The sequence below is a fragment of the Colletotrichum chrysophilum genome (assembly GCF_026319265.1).
Source record: "Colletotrichum chrysophilum strain AFK26 chromosome Unknown scaffold_12, whole genome shotgun sequence".
In the NCBI taxonomy this organism is placed as follows: Eukaryota; Fungi; Ascomycota; class Sordariomycetes; order Glomerellales; family Glomerellaceae; genus Colletotrichum; species Colletotrichum chrysophilum.
This window is the reverse complement of record NW_026517299.1, coordinates 443,170-465,177: the sequence shown is the minus strand read 5'-3', so window position 1 is coordinate 465,177 and position 22,008 is coordinate 443,170. Positions and strand designations below refer to the sequence as shown.

General features: G+C 50.5%; 8 protein-coding genes across 8 annotated transcripts; 2 read left to right on the top strand and 6 right to left on the bottom strand.

Moving 5' to 3' along the window:
* Positions 1 to 1,190: 1,190 nt before the first annotated feature.
* On the top strand, positions 1,191 to 2,226 carry COL26b_002501 (uncharacterized protein; the record flags this gene model as incomplete). The annotated part of the gene is made up of 2 exons (XM_053175419.1): positions 1,191 to 1,743; positions 1,811 to 2,226. 2 exons carry the CDS (start codon positions 1,191 to 1,193, stop codon positions 2,224 to 2,226), a joined length of 969 nt encoding a protein of 322 aa, XP_053040725.1.
* A 4,597-nt stretch (positions 2,227 to 6,823) lies between these two features.
* Positions 6,824 to 8,089, bottom strand: COL26b_002500 (uncharacterized protein; the record flags this gene model as incomplete). The annotated part of the gene is made up of 4 exons (XM_053175418.1): positions 6,824 to 7,333; positions 7,389 to 7,745; positions 7,797 to 7,957; positions 8,014 to 8,089. The coding sequence occupies 4 exons, from the start codon at positions 8,087 to 8,089 to the stop codon at positions 6,824 to 6,826; spliced, it is 1,104 nt and encodes a 367-aa protein (XP_053040724.1).
* A 684-nt stretch (positions 8,090 to 8,773) lies between these two features.
* COL26b_002499 (uncharacterized protein) lies at positions 8,774 to 10,077 on the top strand (the record flags this gene model as incomplete). The annotated part of the gene is made up of 3 exons (XM_053175417.1): positions 8,774 to 9,004; positions 9,058 to 9,230; positions 9,369 to 10,077. The coding sequence occupies 3 exons, from the start codon at positions 8,774 to 8,776 to the stop codon at positions 10,075 to 10,077; spliced, it is 1,113 nt and encodes a 370-aa protein (XP_053040723.1).
* Positions 10,078 to 10,571: 494 nt separating this feature from the next.
* Positions 10,572 to 12,961, bottom strand: COL26b_002498 (uncharacterized protein; the record flags this gene model as incomplete). Its single annotated transcript, XM_053175416.1, has 2 exons — positions 10,572 to 12,694; positions 12,913 to 12,961. The coding sequence occupies 2 exons, from the start codon at positions 12,959 to 12,961 to the stop codon at positions 10,572 to 10,574; spliced, it is 2,172 nt and encodes a 723-aa protein (XP_053040722.1).
* A 2,868-nt stretch (positions 12,962 to 15,829) lies between these two features.
* Positions 15,830 to 16,276, bottom strand: COL26b_002497 (uncharacterized protein; the record flags this gene model as incomplete). The annotated part of the gene is made up of 1 exon (XM_053175415.1): positions 15,830 to 16,276. One exon carries the CDS (start codon positions 16,274 to 16,276, stop codon positions 15,830 to 15,832), a length of 447 nt encoding a protein of 148 aa, XP_053040721.1.
* Positions 16,277 to 16,950: 674 nt separating this feature from the next.
* COL26b_002496 (uncharacterized protein) lies at positions 16,951 to 17,852 on the bottom strand (the record flags this gene model as incomplete). Its single annotated transcript, XM_053175414.1, has 2 exons — positions 16,951 to 17,427; positions 17,475 to 17,852. The coding sequence occupies 2 exons, from the start codon at positions 17,850 to 17,852 to the stop codon at positions 16,951 to 16,953; spliced, it is 855 nt and encodes a 284-aa protein (XP_053040720.1).
* Positions 17,853 to 18,824: 972 nt separating this feature from the next.
* On the bottom strand, positions 18,825 to 19,499 carry COL26b_002495 (uncharacterized protein; the record flags this gene model as incomplete). Its single annotated transcript, XM_053175413.1, has 1 exon — positions 18,825 to 19,499. One exon carries the CDS (start codon positions 19,497 to 19,499, stop codon positions 18,825 to 18,827), a length of 675 nt encoding a protein of 224 aa, XP_053040719.1.
* Positions 19,500 to 20,174: 675 nt separating this feature from the next.
* COL26b_002494 (uncharacterized protein) lies at positions 20,175 to 21,597 on the bottom strand (the record flags this gene model as incomplete). The annotated part of the gene is made up of 2 exons (XM_053175412.1): positions 20,175 to 20,223; positions 20,255 to 21,597. 2 exons carry the CDS (start codon positions 21,595 to 21,597, stop codon positions 20,175 to 20,177), a joined length of 1,392 nt encoding a protein of 463 aa, XP_053040718.1.
* Positions 21,598 to 22,008: the final 411 nt, after the last annotated feature.

Below are 22,008 nucleotides of genomic sequence, written 5' to 3'. Positions count from 1 at the left end.
GATATGGCAGGTGGCTTGGCCTGGAGGACTCGGTACTTGCCCAGAGTCCGGCCGAGCTGGTCGCCATCGTCCGCTCCAAGATCCAGTTCTCCGAATAGTCGTCCAAACTGTTGATTTGTGGCAATGTGTTCATGCGTCTTGGAAAGTTATATATGCAATCACGCCTTGGTGAACATTGTTTTTTAGGATTTGTAGTTCATCAGAAAAGTCACCAAAGCTCAGACAACCCAAAGCTAGACGAACCCTATACTTCTTTTGACATTTATTGACCAACCTTTAAATCTCCTGCGCTCATAGTGCGAAAAGTTGGAATTGCTCATCTTTCAGCCAGTATTTCAGCAGCGCCATGGAATCTCTGCTTCCTACAACGATTCACCTCGACACGTCACTCCTCACTTGGGACCATCTTATTTCGACAATCACTTGGCTCGTCGTCGCATCATGCCTTCTTGGAATTCTGACGCAGCTCACTACGAGGAGATTAAAAGTTCCGATACCTTTGGCGGAGGAAATGTCTGACCCGATTGCAAGAAGGCGCGCATACGCTCCTTTATCAAAACAGCTCCTTGACAAATTTTATGAGCGGGTAAGATGGGACGGGCCTGGATGAAAGGTTAGTGACATACTTAGATGCTGACAATCAATCAGTTCAAAAACAAGCCTTACGGGTTGGAAACCATGGATGGTAAGATTTCCAGGGTGCATAATCGTCCGGTGACTTTGCGTTGACTTTGATAGGAACCAAAATCGTGCTTCCGCTTCAGTATCTTGACGAATTGAAAAGCCATCCAGCCCTGAGCTTCAAGGCTTCAATTGACAATGTTAGTAACCCCTTGTCTCAGAGCAGAAGACATAAACTCACTGGCTTCTTAGGACGCACTCTTGCCTTACACCAGTGTCGGAGGAGTTGAGGCGTGGGGCGCCCACCAGATTCTGGCTAAAATGAACCCTACCCTTGGTAAACCTTCTTCGCAACCTTAATTTTGAAGCCAAGCTGATCAAATCTACAGGAGCCTACGTTCCTGTCTTTCATGGCTTGATTCAGGAACACCTTCCAAAACTTGTTGGTCTGCACGCAGGTATGCCGTATTGAACCGCTTTGACCCTACTAGGTAGGAAACTCACTCACATTACGAGTAGAATGGACTCCCGTAAACCTCAGCGAAGCTCTGCTTGAGATGGTAGCAATCATGTCAGCGAGAATCATGCACAGCGAAGAAGCTGCTCGTAATCCGACATGGCTCAAGCTCTCAACATCATTCGTCCATACCGCCATAGAATACGGATCAGCCTTGAAGTCCTGGCCGCCTGTTCTCCGACCCATTGTCGCCTACTTCCTACCCCAGCGTCTAGAGAAGGAGCAGCAGCTGGCAGGGGGTCGCGAGATCATTGCTAAATCCCTGGCCAGGAAGAAGGCGCTAGGAGGTGCCCCTTTGGAGAACCCACCCACAATGCTAGATCACCTTACTAGCGGGGCCCACGCCTCCAAGGCCGATGATCTCGAGCTTCAACTCATTCTTCAGATGACACTAGCGGTTGCCAGTATTCACACCACGTCATCGACCGTCACTCAAGTGCTGTACGACCTGGCTGTTCAGCCAGACCGGGCCGAGGAGCTTCGAATGGAAGTGGTGGAGGTACTTGAGAAGTCAGGCGGTGTTTTCACAAAACAATCCCTGGCCGAGATGAAGAAGCTTGACAGCTGGATGAAGGAGAGTCTTCGCATGAGCGCACCAGACATGAGTAAGTCTCCTGGCTTCGATTTCGCTTGTATGCAGTCATTATGTTTAAACGTACTGACGGAGTTTAGCCACATTTCAAAGAATGGCAACAAAGCCCTTGACTTTGAAAGACGGCACCTACATTCCTGCCGGGACAAAAATGGAGCTCCCCACCAGCGCCATCAACTACGACCCTGCGATCTATCCTAACCCCGAAAAGTTCGACGGAATGCGTCCATATCGTGAACGCCAGGAGGATGGCTCGGAACACAAGCATTCTTTCGTCAGTGTCACTCGCACTGAGTTGGGCTGGGGCTTTGGAAGACACGCATGCCCTGGACGTTTCTTGTCCGATGTTGAGATCAAGCTGATGTTTGCCGAATTCCTCCTCAACTACGAGATCAAGAACCCGGAGGGCGAACCACGATTCAAGAACATCGAGTTTGCGACAAATGTCCTCCCAGACCCAACGAAAGAGGTACTGATCCGGGTGCGCCGGTGCTAGCCGATCAACTTCAAGGACTAGAGATTGACTTGACATCTCTCTTCTCTTCCGTGCTGTTTTCATTGTCGAATCACTCAGCCTGTCATTAAAGTTTCTTCTAGAATTTGCATTCTACTTGTGCATTAGCTTTCATCTCGTCATGGATCCCTTAATAGAATAGTTCATTGTTAGATTCGTTTTATTTCAACTATATTCTAGAGTACGTCAATGATAGACTAGGAACAAAGCGGTGTTCTTCGTTGATATGCGACGAGTAGCACTACTACCTGTAGCACTACTATCTGTAGCACCACTGCCTGCGGTGCGTTTGATACGAAGGGCTACTGGATGATATCTTATCGTTGGCCGCACTTTTGGCTTATGTGGGACCGGTCTGCCGCGCCGGCCGACGCCGGCTCATGTTCCCGAGAAACGGCACTCTTCTCATAATTTGTACCTAGATATTAGGACTGCTTTATTTAAGTCAAGACATATTGGTACACAGCTTCACTTATTTTGTCCAATTTTCGCAAAGATGAGGCCGCTTCCGAGGGGTATCTACACGCCACTCCCTTGCTTTTTCAAGCAGAACGAGGATCTAGGTTCGCTTCCCCCAGAGCGGACATGTTGTAGTGGAACTCACGCGTAGACAGATCTAGAAAGCTTTGTGAACCACCTCAAATGTATATCCAAACTCTTGACTAGGGCAGTTGCTAGCCCAAATAGCTGACAGAAAGCAGTCATAGCACAGGCGGGCACAATACCAGTCATCTCGGGCAGTGCAGGCGAGGCGGTGCATCTGGTTGGTCCCCGAGAGCGTTCAACTTAAACTTGTCTCTGAACTGACCTGACTATTTCTCAAGGATCGTGAAGAGAGAATCGAATTGATCAGGACTGCAAGAGAAACCCTTGATCGCATCGGTTGTTCAGATGTTCCCATCGTTGCCGGCGTTGGGGGCGCTAGTACCCGAGAATCGATTAAGCTAGCTCGCGATGCCGCTGAAGCGGGCGCCGACTATGGCATGGTGATCCCGCCAGGAAACTATGCCGGAGCTTTAATCGCCAATCGGGACTCTATTAAGAGCTTCTTCATTGACATTGCAGAAGCATCGGAATTACCAATGTGAGACACTGCTGATTTGCTTTGGGATAGAAAAGCGCTGACATGTTTTCGCTCACAGCATTATTTACAACTTTCCAGCTGTCTCAGGCGGGGTCGACATGGATAGCGACCTCGTTGTAGACATCATCAAAGGATCACCAAACATATGCGGCATCAAGCTTACCTGTGCAAACGTGGGGAAACTCACGCGCATTTTGGCAGAGGCGAATAACCCGGGTTTCAAAGCAAAATACCCCAGACGAACGAAAGACCTGGAGTTCACTGCCATAGACGGCTTCATCGACTTCCTTCTGCCCTCAGTAGCGCTGGGCGCTGGGGGCGCTATCAGCGGATTGCCCAATTTTGCTCCTGTGAGTCGACCAAATGACAAGATATTTTAACAACGAAACGTCTCTCAAATTTCACAGAAAGCATGCGTTAAGCTGTGGGACCTTTGCCAATCGCATGACACGGCGAAAGAAGCACTGGAGTTGCAGCAGCTGATCTCGCTGGCCGACCGCGTGCAGCTCAAGATGGGGGTGAGTCCGAATCACTGGCGGCCTTAAGCAGCACTTCAAACTCAGCAAGATACTGACAGTCTCTCAGATACATGGAATAAAGAAACTACTGAACAGGAAATTCGGATACAGCCCTGTGTCGCGACGTCCATTGCCCTCAATGTCCGATGACCTTGCCGACAGCATGTTTGCAGACCCCTACTTGCAGAAGCTGCTGCAATTGGAGGCGACGCTGTAGCAGAAGCCCAAGAGCCTATCTTTCTCCGACATTTGCACTAACAAGAGCGGAACACTAGGCGTCATGATCCCGGCAGTAGGCTTGACGCATGAGTTCTTAGGGTACTTCTGGCGAATGAGGGGCAACTCATTTAGGCGTTGTTTGTCGCTAAGAAAAAGGAGCGGCCGTGACTGGCCGAGCCTCTGTAGATAAGCTTATCAAGATGGAATCCTTCCTATCGGATTCCCACGGACTTTATCATTGTTATCGTTCCTCAGAGACCAAACTATGACTGCTGCTTGACTTCCTGTCCGTAATGCCCGTTCGGCCTTCAATGTTCGGTTTCCGGGCTCTTTCGTTCGAAGTGTTGGCCGCTCCTCTGATCTTCGGCATCTAGCCTGACCCGACAGGATGGACCAACCCCAACCATCAACCCCTGCGCGTCCGCCGCCAGTTGGCCGCTTTTACAAGTCACGAAAGTCACGACCATGTGACTGCTGCCGGAAGAGAAAGGTTGTCTGCGACATGCCGAAAGGCCCACCATGTCATCGGTGCTCCACTCGCAGCTTATCGTGCACATTTGTTCAAGGTCCAGGAGAAAGGAAAAGGAAGAGAGCGTCGTCGCCTGTCGAGGCGGCAGTGATATTGCCTTCAAAGTAAACTTCAAAATTGTATTCAGAAACAACTTGACTAACTTGATGGATAGCTTCTGGGAACATGCTCACCAGGACTTCCCCGTCCCGGACTTCTTCAACCTGACAGAGAATGATCTTCTGGCCGGCGATATTGAACAACTTCATGATCCCCTACTTCTTGCGGGGAATCCTGTGGCCTCAGCTGGAATTGAGACGCCTTCTCAAACCTCCTCGCGAGGTAATGACTCTTCTCAAGTCTCTCCAGAGTCAAATTTTGAGCACTCTCGAGCACGGGAATCACAACAAGAAGCGTTGAATCATTCCGCTGCAGAGGCAGAGAGCCTACCTTTACAACGATCCCTGGAAGCAATACCAGGGGCTTTCAGCTTCTTCATAGGGCCCACCGGAGCAGCCGATGTTCACCTTCTCAGCCGCGAACAATATGATGGCCATGATATTGCTCGCCCTAGATTGAGTGGTCTGCAATATAGACGCTTGAAACAGGATGCCTCACAGAAGAGTCCTGTCATATTTGGCATCACAGACCAGGAACTCTTAGCAGATGCCGAGCCCAAGGTCGAAAGTTCCGTCATTGATGATGCTTGGGCAGAACTCTGGAGCATTGTTGATCCCCAGACAGCATGGCGCCTGATACAGCTCTATGGCCGCTTCGTGGATCCATGCTTTCCCATCGTCGCCATTCAGCAACTTCCATCAGGTCCTGAAGAGCTCAGCAACATGTCTTTGGGACTGCTGGCAGCATTATGCGCATCAGCACTGCCATTCATCATGCATGATGAAAGCCTGTACGGCTTACTTCTACATCCACCTTCAAGCCAACGGTTGTACCGTCTATGTTGGTTGGATATCTCCCAGCAATTCCATGCGCCCTCTCTGGCAACATTGCAGGCCTGCCTCTTATTTCAGCAGAGACTCCCCACCAACCCTTATCTCTCAGACACCGCTTTCTCTTGGTCACTTATTTCGAGTGCAGTCGCAGTAGCACAAACCGTTGGGCTACATCAAGACCCTTCTTTTTGGGAGTCTGTGCCACCTTGGGAACGCAGGCTTCGGAAGCGATTGTGGTGGGCTACGTGGACGATGGAGAAGTGGGTTTCTCTGACAAGAGGGATGCCTAGCCATATCCATCTAGACGATTTTGACGTCCCAGACCTCAGGCCGGATGACGTCGACGACTCCATTTCTAAGTCCACACACAGCAGAACACACCTGTGCGAGCTAGTGCAGATGACGTGCATCATGTCAGATATCCAACAGACGTATTACACCACTCGCGGCATCGGGAGAACAGCGCATAACCTGCCACTCTCTTTAGACCTGGCTCGTTCTTCTCGTGCAAGGTTGAAGGAATGGCGTGATAACCTGTCCTCGGGGTACCGAACACTCATAGGAAGACCCCAGGTACCGGCAGCTCATGATGCTGGAACACCAACTCAAAACGGCGAAGACGAGATGTATGGTATCGGTGCAATTTATCTGGGCTATATCATTACCCACATGACACTGTTCCGCGCTTTACTCAGGCCTCTTGATCGCTGGCCTGCCATTGCGCTACAATCTCCTAATGAGGCTGAAGGACTGTTTACCGCCGCAAAAGCAGTGATCAAAGGCTCAATTCTTTGCGTCAAAGAGTTTGTAGAGATGCTGGAAAACATGACCAGTTCTCAGTGGAACGGGTTCTGGCACAGTTGGAGTCGGCAAAACTTCGCCATTGGGGGGTCATTCATGGTGCACTTGTTGCATATCACATCAGCATCTAATGCGGTTCGTTTCAGTGTTGGCGATGATGGAGACCTCGGGTTTGATGATGAGGACAAAGAGCTTCGAGCATGGATTACGAGGTGGAGAAGCGCGACTCGGGCATCTGCAACAGGCGCCGCCGGCGCGAAAGGGTTGGCCAATTTGGGTTTGTTGAGGGTTGAAACAATGCTTGGAAGATTACTGGCTTCTGAGGCGAATGCTCTGTAGCAAGTTCATCTACCGAATAGTAGCGAGAAAGCATTTCTAACACTAGAATGGATGCTTAAACAAATTTTGTTGATGTGGAAGTTCAGAAGCTGACGAGAACAACTTAAATACGTGTATATGTATGATGTGAAAGACCTGTTATCTCTTTTCGGCATATTTAACACAGGTTGAGCAGCATTCTTCCCTCGTCCTTTTGACACTCCCCATCATCTTCCTCAACTTTACTGGGGATCGGTACATTGGCAAGAGGTGTGAGTCGGAAAGCATGTCTGCGGGACCCGGCTTGGTAATCAAGTGTCTGAGAGTGCTGGGTGACACGCTGGTCCCAAATGACAACAGTACCTGGCTCATACCGGACGCGACAGCAGAAGTCATGACCACGGTTGATGTGGTCAAACAGAAATTTCAGAAGGTAGTCCGACTCCTCATCATCCCAGCCAACGATGCGCTGAGTGTAAGACGAGTTGACAAACAGGTTCTTCTGTCCGGTCACGGGGTGAACGGTTACAACCGGATGGACTGACTTGGTGATGGGCCGACGGAGTACAGCAGCATCACCATTGTCGCGGATCTCCCGTTCAATGGGCTTCGCAGTTGTATGAATAGCCTGCAGACCTTCAAGACGCTTGCGAAAAGATGGAGAGAGTCGGTTGAAAGCTTGAACGGTCTGTCGCGGAATGTCAACGTCTTAGTTCCAAGAGTCATTGGTTATTTGGCCTTACGCTGGAAATGATGGTGTCGCCACCGGCTCCTGGTGGAGACTCAAGCATACAAAAGAAGGTGGCTCCTGGAGGTTGGCTTTCGGGAGACTGGTCGACGTGGAACTGGACGGGGCTTTTGCGAGACCACGACTTGCGAATACGCAGGTCTTCCTTGCTGTCGTAGACAATTACGAACTCCTCAGGTCCGTTCTTGGGGTGCGGCATCCACCCATGTTTATGGAGTGGACCAAAGTATGATGCGATCTCCTTCTGCCTCTCAAAGCCCAAGTTGGTGAAGTCCTGGTCTCGAAAGACAAGGCATCCCCTTTGGGCGCACAGGAGAGCGAGCTCGTCTAAACCGGCGTTGGATAACTCAGACTAAATTTTGGTAAGTGAGCGTGTAAGAAGTTTGGAAACAGTTCCACGCACAATTTGGACGTTTCGCAGCTCAGTGCCGCAATGGGGAGACAGTTCGATGGACTCGACACCTTCACTAATTAGGTTGGGCATCTTCGGGTCGGCGCGATGACCGGGGTCATCATGCTCAAAAGCCCCGACAGGCTCAACCTGCTCGAGAGGATCATAGTGCGCTGGCAGAGAATGTTAGTGTATTCTGTCGATAACCTTCAAGATGCCAATATCTTACGAAGATAGTCAGGATAGAGCGGACCACCCTTCCTGTTGACTTGCACGTCCACAGTAGGCTCTTCTTTGGCAATCATGATGAAGGTGAGAGATAGTTGATATTACTACGATGACAGTTGATTTTTCAGATGCATGGCTCAGGCTTCGGGACGCTGAATTCGTCTTTTATTCTAGCCTGAATTTGACTACGTATTGTCTGACGCTCAACAGCTCTAGAGAACAATGCCTCATCATTTCTCCACGGTTCCACCAAGAACCTTGCGCGCGATCTTTACGTAGTGTGCGGCGGGTGTTGGCCGAGATGGAGTTGGCCGCGCGATCACCGCGGCCAACGATAAGACAGGCAGTTCTGGCTTATCGCGGCCAACCTCATTCACCAGCGTAGCAGATACTCTGATCAGAAGCCAAGACTCGATTAATTCGGTTGACTTGCCGATTTCTGGTGCTTTTTTCGCTTATGCGCCCGTATGAGACTCCACAAGGCGAGGCAGTATCATAACTATCATTCGCCATTCATGTTATCAGGCCGGCGCTGGGTTCGACCACTTGTGGCTTGATAGTAAGGTCTGATACCGCACTCGGTGTACTGTACTGTTGAACCTTTGAGATTCATTCAATGATCTACAGCGCATAAAACACAAACACAACCTCTCTGTTGGGGTGGAAAGCTTGCAGCAGTTTCGCTCTGGAGATTTCGCCTTGAATATCCTATCCAAACGTTCTGGATTTCTGCCACCTGACGTTCAACGAACAAGCCAGTTATGGGCAATCCCAAAGATGAAAGCACCTCTGAAAATGAGGTTCCTTCCAGTCTGAACGACCAGACTCCCGCAGCCAAGCCAGCGTTAAAGGCTCTAGAGAATGGCCAGGGCAAAGATGTCGATATTGCTGCCCAGATTCTTGCCGACTATGGCGAAGAGTTCGACAGAAGCTGGACCCCCGAAGAAGAGAAGCGCTTGGTTCGGAAGGTTGACTGGATGATTGTTCCGATCGTAAGTTGCCCATATCTGTTATCACGTACCTTCACCCTACTGACCGAGGAAAGCTTTTTGTCTGCGCAACGCTTTCTGGCCTTGACAAGACCGCAATCTCAGCCGCCGCCATCTATGGCATCCGCCAAGATCTCAACATGACAGGCGAGCAGTACTCATGGGTCGGCTCGGCACCATTCTTTGGGGGCCTTCTCTTCATGGGCCCGTCTGCATACTTTATTCAGAGGTACGATTGATTCATACACAGATCTAAGAGCTTACGTACTGACGTGATGTGCTTGGCTAGACTATCTGCTGTCGTCTACTTCTCATTCGCTGTTCTATGTTGGGGCGTTCTTGCCTGCTCCATGGCTGCATGCCACAGCTTCGGTGCCCTTTTTGCGTGTCGTTTTCTGTTAGGCGGTTTTGAGGCTTTGCTTATCCCTGCGGTCACGCTGATCACATCCATGTGGTATCGTCCAGAAGAGCAGCCCCGACGCAATAGCATCATTCTCAACGTCGTGGCTCCCATCATCAATGGCTTTGTGGCATGGGTGATTGGCTACTACAACGGATCCTATGCGAAGTGGAAGATCGTCTTTCTTCTCGTCGGCTGCGTCACCATTGCTTGGTCTGCCGTCATTTTCTTCTTCCTCCCCAGCAATCCGCTGGAAGCGAAGAGACTGAGCCCTCGAGAGAGATACATCATCATCCAGAGAAAGGCGTCTGACAATACTGGCATCGAGAACAAGGTTTTCAAGCCTTCACAGGTCAAGGAGGCTTTTGCAGATGTCAAAACTTGGCTGATTTGGTTCGCCATTATTGCGCTCCAAGTTCCTAATGGTGGCTTGACTACATTCAACACACTTATAATCTCTGGGCTTGGCTTCAACCCTCTTCAGACTTCCCTTCTAGCTATGCCCCCGGGGGCGATGAGTACCATTTCCGGTATTGTTCTGTCTTATATCGCGTCAACAACCCGCAAGTATCGGACTCCGATTGTAGCAGGCTCAATCCTACTTCCCCTTTTTGGCGCGTTGTTGTGCTACAACCTCCCCCGGGACAACCTCGCTGGTCAGCTCATTGGTCTTTAGTAAGTTCAGTGCCCCCGAGAATACTTGGTACATGCTGCTAATCTCCTTCAGCATCCTGTACACATATTGGGCGCCTTATGTCACATTGGTCTCTGTGTACCAGGCGAACATCGCCGGACATACAAAAAAAGTCACACTTTATGCTTGGTTTTATGTGGCTTGGGCAGCTGGCAACATTGTGGGACCTCAGACCTTTCGCCAAGAGCAAGCACCAGCCTATACAGGTGGCACTATTGCAATGATTGTGTGCTATGTGGTGGCCATGATTTGTGTCCTTGCATATGGTGCTCTTTGTGCCATGAGTAATCGTCGCAGAGATGCGGAGGCAAATGAACAGGTCGCTGCCTCGCAGGATTGGCTAGACTTGACTGATAAAGAGTACAAGGGCTTTAAGTACACGACCTAAGGAAGAGGAAAGGACACAATTTGATTCTCATAATTTGGATATAAGATGTTCTGCTGAATACAATAGACGGAGGTATTTCTGATTGAGTTTACCCCGGAAGATGTCGTCGGAGGAAGCGTTCCTGTCGTCTCAGGGCGAATTTCGCTCGCCCACCACAATGTTCACCGCCAGGGATGAACACGAACTCGTAGTCTTTGTCCGCATCATTCAGAGCTTTGATTAGCTGGAAGGTCGAAGCGGGATCAACATTATCATCGAGCTCGCCCACGATCAGCATCAAAGCACCCTGCAACTTCTCCGCATGAGCCACATTTGACGAGTCTTCGTAAGACTTATCAACAGGAAAACCCATCCACTGCTCGTTCCACCATATCTTGTCCATACGATTATCGTGACACCCAGAATCAGCGATTGCAACTGTGTAGAAATCGCTGTGATGAATGAGCGCGGCGACGGCGCTTTGCCCTCCCGCTGAACCTCCTATGACAGCAACCTTTGAGGTGTTCATCCACGGGCGCGACTCCGCTGCAGCTTTGATCCATGCGATACGATCAGCGAATCCGGCATCTTTGAGATTCTTGTAGCAAACATCATGGAACTTCTTCGATCGCCAATTTGTTCCCATACCATCTAGGAGAACCACCACATACCCCTGATCTGCCCATTGCCGTTGCTTGGCTAGAACTGAGAATGCCTTGGGCGTATGAAAGTCATGAGGTCCGGCATAGATATCTTCAAGGATTGGATACTTCTTTGCAGCGTCGAAACTTGAAGGGTGGATGATGACTCCATATATCGCAGTCTCGCCATCCCGTCCTGGAGCTGTGAATCTTTCTGGGGCTGCCCAACCATCCGCAAGTAGCTTTTGAGTGTCCTCGACTTGTCCCTCAAGGAAAAGGAGCTCTTCTCCAGTCTGCAGACTTCTGAGCACAGATCGCGGGGTACAGTCCACACGCGACCAGGTATCGACGAAGAACTTGTTGTTCGGAGAGAACGTCCACTCATGAGTGCCGTCACCTTCAGTGAGCACCTGAAAGTCAGTTCCGTCGAGACGAATGCAAGCCAAGTGAGCGTGATACGGATCTTGATTCGCAATCATCCCATATCCTTTTAACCACACTTGACGATTCGTTTCATCAATTTTAACGACAGAGCGAACGTTCCAGTTCCCCTTCGTAACTTGGTCCTTCTGCTTTCCATCTTTCAAGTCGAACAGGTACAAATGATTGTAGCCGTCGCGCTCACTCATCCAGAGCATCTCATCCGTCCCCGCAATTAATCGATGGTAGGACTTGCTCGAGTAGTCGATGAAGGTATCGCTCTCCTCCTCAATCAAGCGTCTGACCTCTCCGGTAGTGCGTATGCCTAACAGGCGAAGATGCTGGTGGGCGCGTTCGTTGAAAATGAAGCGGTACTCTGTGCCGTCATCGTTCCAGCCAATATTCTCGATGCTATATGGATTTTGGAATAGATCATCGCTGGTTTTGATCTCTTCCTTGGACTTCAAACTGAACAATCGAGGCCGGTCGACTCTGACGCGATCGCCCGGCTTCAAGTACTGGACAGTCCGCACCTTCGGCTCAAGCTGATCTGATGGACTTGACTCCCGAAGATGGAGCACATGTTCTTCTTCCGGGGTATACTGCCAGACGACAGCAAAGTCCCCAGCGGGCGATTGAATGATTCTTGCCTTGTCGAACGGGTTTTCTTCGGTGCCAGTGGAGGACATCTGCGACTCCTTCCCGGAAACATCGCAAAACCACACATTGTGGTCTCGAACAAAGACTTGACTTTTGCTTTGAGGTTCTTCTTTCTCATCCAGAGTTGCCGATCGATTTGTGTCCGTTTCATCGTCGTCATCCGTGTCTCCTTTTGGTCCATCGTTCTTGAACTTCATCTCTTCCATAGTGCTCTCTTCGATGACGACAACATCTTCGGATTCCTCAGGAGTAACGTAGATCGCCTTCAATTCTTTCGTCTCATCATTAACCAATTTCCAAACATGGCCCGAAAATGTCTGCTGCTCATGGGTCTGCCCTTGTCCAATTTTGTGGTATAATTTGGGCTTGCCGTTGAAGTCAATCCAGTACGATGACAAAGGCCCTTCGGTATGGTTGACAAAGTTGACGGTCACGATCTGCTTCGTAGACTTGGAAGGACGCTCCTTGGCAAGGAATTGGGTCCGGGGTTGACCGAAGGGGCCCTCCAGTTCTTCAAGTTTGCCATCGCTGCCAAAGGCCCATCTCTTCCCCTCAAAGAAGAAATGGATCGATGATCCGTCAGGTGTGACATCAATCCAAGTGAATGGTAATGAGCTAGGGTCTATGCCTTGATCTCGGAGGGATACATTCTGCTTCAAAACAGTTGCGAGTTTCTCATGGTTAAAAGCTAGTCGGCGTGTTTTGTGAACGCAATCCACGAGGACGAACTCGAATTTCCCCGAAGACAGATACCGGCGATACCAAAAGGAGCTCTCATTAGAAAGCCAATGCGGGGAGATAGTGGCTTTCTTGATGCATTCTTGCTCCATCATGCAGAGATATCACCTCAAGGTGAGGATGATGCGTCAAGGTGTGCCTTTGCTTGGTGGAGTGCTTGTGCCGCAAAACCCCGCGTGTGAAGCCTGGCGAAAAGATGAACTTCTGGAGTTGATGAGAAACGTGAGGCAGGTAAGATTAGGCAACAATGAAATGGAGCTAAAATGATTCGCGCAGTTGCAGAACCGACCCAAGCCGCCCGGCCTAGTAATCCTGACCCCGCGGAAGCGCAGGCTAAGTGCGCCAATGGAAGAGGTAGACGATAAGTCCGAAGGATCAAAATTGTGATAGCAAAGAATAAGACGAGCTTATTTCCGAACCTTCACGTAGCCAGAAGAGTCAAAACTGGTCTAAATAGTGATAAGTTGTGCTTAGAGAATCTTCAACCAACGCCATAACGAGTCAGCCGGGCCGGAAGCCGAGTGGAGACCGGACGATTGTGCGGAAAGCTTGATGGGGACACTGGGCCACGGCCCCGCATCAAGAAAGTTTCTCACACATCACAGAGCCCGGAGAGCGGGCTACCTACCATATCATCAACCAGCACGGTCAGCATGCATGTATCGGGATGTCAGGACGAGGAAGGCAGGACGTCCGGAAGGACTCAGGCGCACAGCTGAAATTTGACAAAGGTGTGCGCGTCATCGTCACTTCCTAACGACCATCAAGCATCAGAGACTGATCGCCTTCAGGCTGTGCGACATGTGAGCGACGTCGGATTCGTTGCGATCTTCAGAAGCCAACTTGCCATAAATGCTACAAGAAAGGCTTAGAATGTCCAGGCTACACTCGCCCGTTTCGATGGATCAACGGCGTTGCAGCGAGGGGCCATCTTCGAGGCCGACCGGTTCCAACCCGGGCTTCCCCTCCGGGGTCTCCAAAAATGCCGACAGCCTCAGGGAATCCTCCAAAGGATGCTGAACTGGTAACTGATATCCCGACTATTCAAGCGTTAGTACCTACATCGGGGTTGACAATATTCGAATTGGCCGCTTCGCCGAGCACGGAATCTTTCGCTACGGGCGCGAGGTTCATGGAGTATTACCGTCGAAACCTAGTTGGCTTCATGGTTTGGTTGGACTCTGAAGAAAACGACTACCGGAAACAAGTCATCCCTCTCGCCGAACACCAGCCTGCCATCGGCTTTGCTATCCTGGCATTCGTGGCTCAGCACGGTTCTATGAGCTGCTCCAACAAAGCCATCGCAGCGATGGCGGAGGATGCCCGGGATAAGTGCCTGCAACTGATCAAACTTCGGGCCGAGCAAATGACGGATAAGCTCATGAAAGGGTTGGAGCTAGACGATCATTCCGATGCTACTGATGCTGAGTGGATGCTTGCGTCCATCCTCATCATGACCAATTACGACCGATGCTGTCCCGAGGTAGCCGACGAGCACAGAAAAGCTGCTCGCACCATCGTCAACCTATTCAACAGCTCAAGCGCTATTGAAGAACGACAACTCTTCTCCTTTCTGCGTAATCAGCTGGCCATCGACGATGTGACGACGGCAAGCACTTCATTTGATCGATGTTTGATTAACGACGCAATCAAGCCCGTACCGGGATCAGACTCTTTGCTCTTCTCGAGGTATCTCACATTCTTACACCGAGTTACACTCGCTTCGGTTGAGGTTGTCGAGACCGGTTCCTCCAATGAATTCCCGCCGCACTCACGGACCACGAATATGATCCGATCGGAGTTCGAGCAAGCTCGAGGGTCCACCTTGATGGCAGCTGGCCGGCTCGGCCTCAATGGGTCAAGGATGACCCGCGACTTCGTTCGTCTGGTAGAGGTTTATCACAACGCAGGACTCGTGTACTCGTTTCAATGTCTGGAATGTGTACATGAAGACGGCTCCGAGCGAACAACAGCATGCAATAATCTCTTTGATCAGCTCACAGGATTTGAGGATCAAACGGCATTCGTACAGAATCTTGCTTGGCCAACTTTCATTGCTGGCACAGCATGTCATGGAAACAAAGAACGACAGAAAACAATACTATCTTTGTTCACCGCGATTCATCAGGCTACTCGATTTAATCATTACAGAGATGCGGTCAACTTCCTAGAAGAATTCTGGACTGGTTCAGATGCCGATTGGCGACCGCTTGCCCGGGCAAGAGAAGCGTCCGGAAAGAGGATACTCGTCGTTTGAGGATCACTAGTTTTATTTGGCTCTCCTATTCTTCTCATATCCTACATATGAAACAGAGGCCACTACATGCAACAAGAAGTTCAAAAGTCGACGGTCTCTTCATCCTCAACCCCAAACAACACTCTCATCGGATCCTGGTACTTCATGAAGCCCACACCTGGTTCACACAACCCATATCCAAGAAGTCTCTGGGCCTGGGGCTTCATCTTCCTCACTTTCTCCAACGGTACCATGAGGAATTGGTTCTCAGCCGGACGCAACGTTGGCTGACATAGAAATATTCCCACCGTTTCTCGGTACTCATCCCTGCGAATGTCAGCGATTCAACTCCGGATGGCTTTCTTCAAGTAAATGGCCGACAAGAGAACGCACTTGGTAATATTGCCACCGCCCGCATGATAAGTGTTCCCTAGAAAGATGCACGCATCACCGGGCTCAAGCTCCGCGGGAACAGTTTCATCGTCAAACGGCCGCCGCTCAGGTCCCCAAAGATGAGACCCCGGAATGATCACAGTAGCACCATTCGCGGCCGTCGTCTTGGTCAACGCAGTCACGCAACCAATCATCACGGGCAACTTCTTATCGTGAGGATGATAGTCGCTGGATACTTGTGAGCTAGTCATCTCAACCTAACGACCCTCCTCCTTAGACTTACTTATCGTCGCGGTGCAAGACCTGACGCTTGCCACCCGGGTTGACTCGGAAGCCGACGGTCGAGGAGATGATAGGCTTCCCGCTCACGGTCTTCTGGTGGTCACCCCTCCAGAAAGTGTAAGACGAAGAAACCATGAGATTTGCAACATCAGTGTAAAGTTTGTTGCAGGCGAGTTCGATGCAATTATCCGAGATTGCTAGCAGTCCGGAGGCTCTCTGGGTTGTAGGTGGAAAGAAGCCATATTTATCAGGGATATCTTCATCGAAGTAAGGCTTCAGATCCTTTTTGATGGACTCCGCGAGTTCGCGGGTGATAAGCTTCTCGACAATAACCCCACCATCACGGTTGATGATCTCGACCAACTTCTCGGGTGTGGTTGAGGAGTCAGTGGCGTCGTAGCGCGCCAAGGGCGGTGTGATATTGGGTATATTGGCTGACGGCATTATGGAGACAGTAAAAGATGAAGTCTTGGTTACGCAAAAGTTCTGCCCGTCTCACGAAGAGTCTTTATATCGACCACCTGAATACATCTGAAGACGACCTAGGTCATCCATGACACACATGTGCCCTAGAATCTCAGGATATTGCCTTTTTTGAGTTTAGCTATGTGAAGGGTTGTCCAGCAGGAACCTGCTTCACATGGGGCTGCCCAACCAAAGATAAGTGACATGTGTGTCCATGTTGGGGAGATAAGATGGACCGGGGAAGAGGTCGACTACACAGAATCCCTGTTGCTTCAGTTTTCTCAGAATAATGCCCATATCGGGTTAGCGCCATTCTCGGCCAGCTCAGAGTTGGAGTTGCGGAAACTTGTTTGGAGTGGAGGTTGTGGAGATGGGACGATTTGCTTCACCTTCACGCGAACCAAACCCATGGCGCGCCTTTCTTGGACCGCAATCTCCTGGCGAAATCTTTTCCGTCCATACCTAAGCGGGAATAATTGCGTCAAATAGGTCCCCAATCATCCTGGCGCTTCATTTGATGAATGTGTATTAACTAGACTTGCTGGGTGATCAGACCCCGAAACCTATCTGCGAGGTGTCGCAACTTGCAATACGGCTGTCGCACGCAACCCCGGATAGTATTAAATCCCCCCATAACTTCATCGTCATTCCCATCAATATCTTCTTCTGTCCCAGCGATCTTCCATCTTCTCCTCGTTGTATTCCGTCAATGCCTCGGCCATCATATGGAGAATTGCCATAGGACGAGCCATCTCCCTAAAGGCTTGCATGTCCTGCGGATCGGAGACATAGAATTGGAGCTCCTCATCGTCGCGACCGTGAGGATCTGCGTAAGGGTGCTTGAATCCATCTTGGCTCCATAGCTGCAACCGGCGTCTCACGATGTACACGGCAAGATCCTCATTGAAGGTCTTGAGGCGGTCCATCTCGTGTTGCTCAAATCTCGCGACAGCCCTGCCAAAGTAGTTGGAGTTTTCACCAAGGAAGTGAATGGCGGATTGAGGGCCCTCCTGACCGTGCCTGTCGCAGAATGTGAAAGTCGAGCCAAATATGTGATCATCAGAGGTGCACATGTATTTGACGTAGGCGGCACGCCACTTGCGACGTGCCTCAATGTCGGGCATGTCGTCCTATCCCGGAAGTTAGATCAATATCGCGAGAGGACAATACAACGTACCGAAGCCTTCGGAAGGTCTGTCATCCACTTTCCAACATGGACGATCAACTTTGAATCGTCGCGAGGAGCAGGCTCGGGACGCTTGCCGGCGGAGTCGGCAGTTGTCCAGCCATCTTCAAAAACCAGGTCCCAGAGACCGTTGATGTCGACAGGCTCAAACTCGAATTGAGGTCCGAGGGTCTCTCCAAGTTTCTCCCATACATCGCCGCAGGCCGTGACCTCTCGGGTAGGAACATCATCAAACGACTTGTAAGTGATTACTCTCTGGCACCCACGATTGTCGCGAGGATTCGCTGTTGAATTTCTCCTGCCAATGCGAAGGAAACGGAATTCCTCGGGAAACTCTCCGCTCCAGGAAATTCGGCGTCCTAAGGGCATCGTGTCTGATTGCAAGGTTTCCTCTCGGCGATGAATTGTCGTTTGGAGTGCGTCGTTGGTGGGCTCTATTGTTTTTCGACGGTCTCCGATAATACAGGAAGAGAAAGACCGGCAGTTTCGGGAGAGAGGAGGACTTATATAGTTCCGGAGATCGTAATATGCAGTCAGTCTATCTAGTGAATGTTTTTGCGTGACTCTCATGTTATTCCACGTTATGATGGCCTAGCACGCAGTCTTCAAGTGGTGAATACTATCTGTATGATAAGTAAGTTTGAGAGGCTTCTTTGCATCATCCAAATGTTCGGTACGTCAGTAGCACGGGCTAGTGATGATATCGTCCTGGGCGCCAGACCGACAAACCTTCGGGTCAAGGCATCAGGCCTTTTTGGTGGCTGCGATAAAACCATTTTGACCAATTGAGTATGACAATGCTAACAGCAGCCGAGCTGTTCTTCAATTTTCAAATCCCGTCAGCGACGATATTTTGAACGTGAGTCCGCTAGATAAAGGCGGCTTTTCTCTTGTTATTGGCCTCCTCCATTGCTTTCGCTGTCATCTTGGACAATGAGGATTGTTCGCTTAAGGGATATGAAAAATGTCGAAAAGGCTGTTCAAATCTGGTTTCGTTCATTTCCTAAGCCACGAAATGTGATAGTATCTGTGCTGTCTTGCGAGCAACACGACTGAACTTCTGAAGCGAGACCAAGTCACTACCATAAGGCTGCAAACCGGCAGCCCAAGTCCATCGAATTAATAAGTTTCCTCTGACTATAATTTGGAAAATAGAGTAGCAGGTTGGATCAAGTGCTGGTGGAAATGGGCGAGGTGTCACCTGTAGCAACAGTATCTGGAAATGCGCGGATTGTGATCGCGTTCGTCGGCCTATTATGGATATAATGTATGTATGTGACGCAGCCAGAACAGGACAAAACCAAAGCCAGAACCCAAGAGAGAAGTCCAAAGACACCGCCTCTACTCTTCCTCCTCCTCCTCATCACGCAAGCACGGCTCCGCAAGTCTAATCTGCTGGAGTTCTCCCAAGTCTTCCTCGATGTCGGGGAGGGGTCTGGGTCGGACGCCAATTACGCCTACGCCAGCGTTGGTGCGGCGAGCGACAATCGTGACACGATGACGGGTCCAGTGGACCACCTTCTCCCAGTTCCATTCTCCAACTCGGTCGACCTCATTAGCATCATAGTGTGACGCTACCATTCCCTTGATGTCCGCATACGACATATTGCCATCGATGTCGACAGATTCAGCAGGAACCTTCTGGAAATGGGCGTCGACCCAGTAGAAAGCAAGCTTTCCGCCGAATTGGAAAGATGCCTTGAACATGACAGGCTGCCGAGCGCGACGGTAGTCCGGGACAACGTTTCCTTTGGATTTGATCGGCACGTCCTCGTTCAAGGTGCCGATATAGAGGGCGGTCTCTTCACTGGTGCGTTTGCGAGGCAGGCCCGGGCTCTCGTTATTGGCCTCGGTGGACCAGCCACCAGAGAACACCTTCTCCCAGAGGGTCTTGCGCATCTCCTGGAGGGTGGGAGGGTCGGCTTGGTAGTTGCGCTGGGCGAGGACCGCAAGGAGATCGTCGCTGAGCTTTTGCTGTGCCTTGGGCAGGTCGGCGATGCGAGAGAAGACAGCCATGGTGCCTAGTTATTCTTCGTTAGCTTTTTTCGTTTTGAAGTATCCCAGTCGAACAAACCTAGGAATATGCAGACGGCCAAAGCGACCAAAGGCAGTAGTGACCAAAGACGGGGACACCAGAGGCGGAGACGGCCAAAGACGAGAGTAGTCGGAGACGGAGGTAATTAATAGGGACGGTAGCCAGGGAAGGTGACAGCTGATAATGAGCGCAGATGCAGCGCAGATTTAGGGCCCAAGTTGATTTGAAGATTGTTTTGTGATGTGAATGGGAAAGTCCTTGCGCGATGTGAAGGTGAGAATCAATAGTCAGACTCTTCGCTTGAGAGTGAGAATGAAAGACTGAGTGAATGGTCTCTTTTCCTCCGTCTAGAAAGGTGGGTTGACCTAAGCAATTTTCAACCTGAACGTGAACAAGGCTGCACACCTCTGACCAAATTCACCTGAAATAGAAGGAGCGCGAGCGCCCAGGATCAGACAAAGACGCTGGGCAAGGTGAAAATACACTATTGTTGCGACTAAACCAGGCTTCCCAGATCTCATAACCAAATATTCACTATATCAAGCAGTCTGAATTAGACGTTTTCAACCCCTCTTTGACTTTCCAGACGTAGACCACAGGGCTGGTCCCATTCTGCGCGACCTCGAAACAAGGGCCCAAGCTACCCTCGACAGGTTTTATAAGTGGTTGTCCTGAAGATACTTTGTTCCAATCATCGACGGCTTCCTGTCCCAAAGATGATTTAAGTAAAGGGAACCATTCCTCTGCGCCACAGTTGCCGCTTTGCTGGCAAGTATGCAAGAAGGGGATCGCAAGATTGTCAAGTTTCTGGGTTCCGTTGTATTTGGCTCTCATCTGAGCATCAATGTTGGCGAAGTGAAGCATGCCTCGGCCATATGGAATTCTTTGGGCGTCGCGAATCTCCCATGCAACATCCTGGGCTTTCTTGTCGGTGAAATTCACTGTCGGGTTGGTGTAATAGTCGACCGCTCTGGTATTCATCTCGTTGAGATACTGGTCCGTATTGAGCATACCGGCACGCCAAAGAAGCCTCAAGGACCAGAACTCGGCCCCTCCTTCGTTGTACCGAGACTGTTCGGCATTGGTTCCGCTGGACCACGGGGTCCAGTTGTGTGTCATCTCGTGCGCCAACAGCGTGATGACTCTGTCCTGCACCAGCCCTGCATCCCGGTTGTATCCAAATAAGAAGGACCTCAGCAAGGCAGTACCGCCAGCGCCGGTCCCGACGGACCCAGCACGCTGTTCTTCGTTGATGCGAATGAAAACGCGGTATGGGTCCGTGGAGTTGTCTTGCCAGAATTTGGTCGAGTAAGACAACAAGTTTTGGAGGTACTGGCCAACCTGTTCGATATCGAAAGGCGTCTTCTCAAGCCAGTAGATCCCAAATTTGCCGTCAGGGCCGGTTGGCATGCTCGGATAGCCCTTGACATCGCCGACGATAAAATAAGTCTGGGTCAGTCGTGTTAAAGGCCCGACGAAGTTGTGACTGTGGGGTCCTACACCGTCAGCCCAGGTATATGCAGCGTCCTGCTCGGCCGAGATGTTCCAAGAAACGGTGATATTGTAATTATCACCCGACAGAGGATTTGGAACTGGTACCAAAGCCCACATCGAGCCAGTGAGACCACCGGTGGCGTTCCTAATATCGAAATGAGGCCCCGGAAGAGCACTGACGTTGACAGAAGCAGGCTTTGCCGTGAATTCGATTGATACTGGGCCTTCTGTGGCTCTTTTAGGTGTCCATTGTTGAGTTGGTAATCCGAAGGGACCTTGAGCTACCTCCTGAAAGTCGAGAGGCAGGGCTCCTTCCTTATCGGATGCTGTCAAGCCGTTGGCACCATATTGCGCAGATGCTACGCTCGCGATGGTCTTAGGCAACACTACCAGCGTCTCATTGCTACCGCATGCCCTGCTTAAAACGATTTTCCCACGAAGGCGATAGTCATCCTGAACCAGACTCGGCGTCAGTGTGAGGTGGAACTTGGGAATGGCAGTCGACTCGTTGAAGAAGGTAGTATCTGCCTTCGCGAGGCCAACCAAGCCGAAGAGGGCGACGAAGTTGATTCGAGACCAAATCATCACGACGACGGTATCGAGAAACGCAACGATTGCTTAAGTTGATGGAAGAAGAGGATGGCAGTCTCGGATGTGATATATAAATATGTAGATTGGCTTCCCCTTTCAGTTTCCGGTCTCGCTAGGCGTAGTAGACCCCAGCGTTGGCCAAGCCGGATATCTAAGAGATTGTTTACTCATTTTCTCATTGCTGCCGTAGCATAGATTGTCGAAAGAGGGGTCGCAATCTGATAAGTCGGGGGTGCAAGCAGGGGCCATGGTGAAGGAACCTTTCACAGGTCCAGTCTTGGCGTGCGCTAAACCGAAAGTAGTGCTCAAGAGCGCGTCTAAGTTTACAGAAAAGGTAGTTGAGAACGCAACTTCGTGTCGACACCGCGCAATCTTTATTTCGTCGCTCATCGTGCATCCGATATG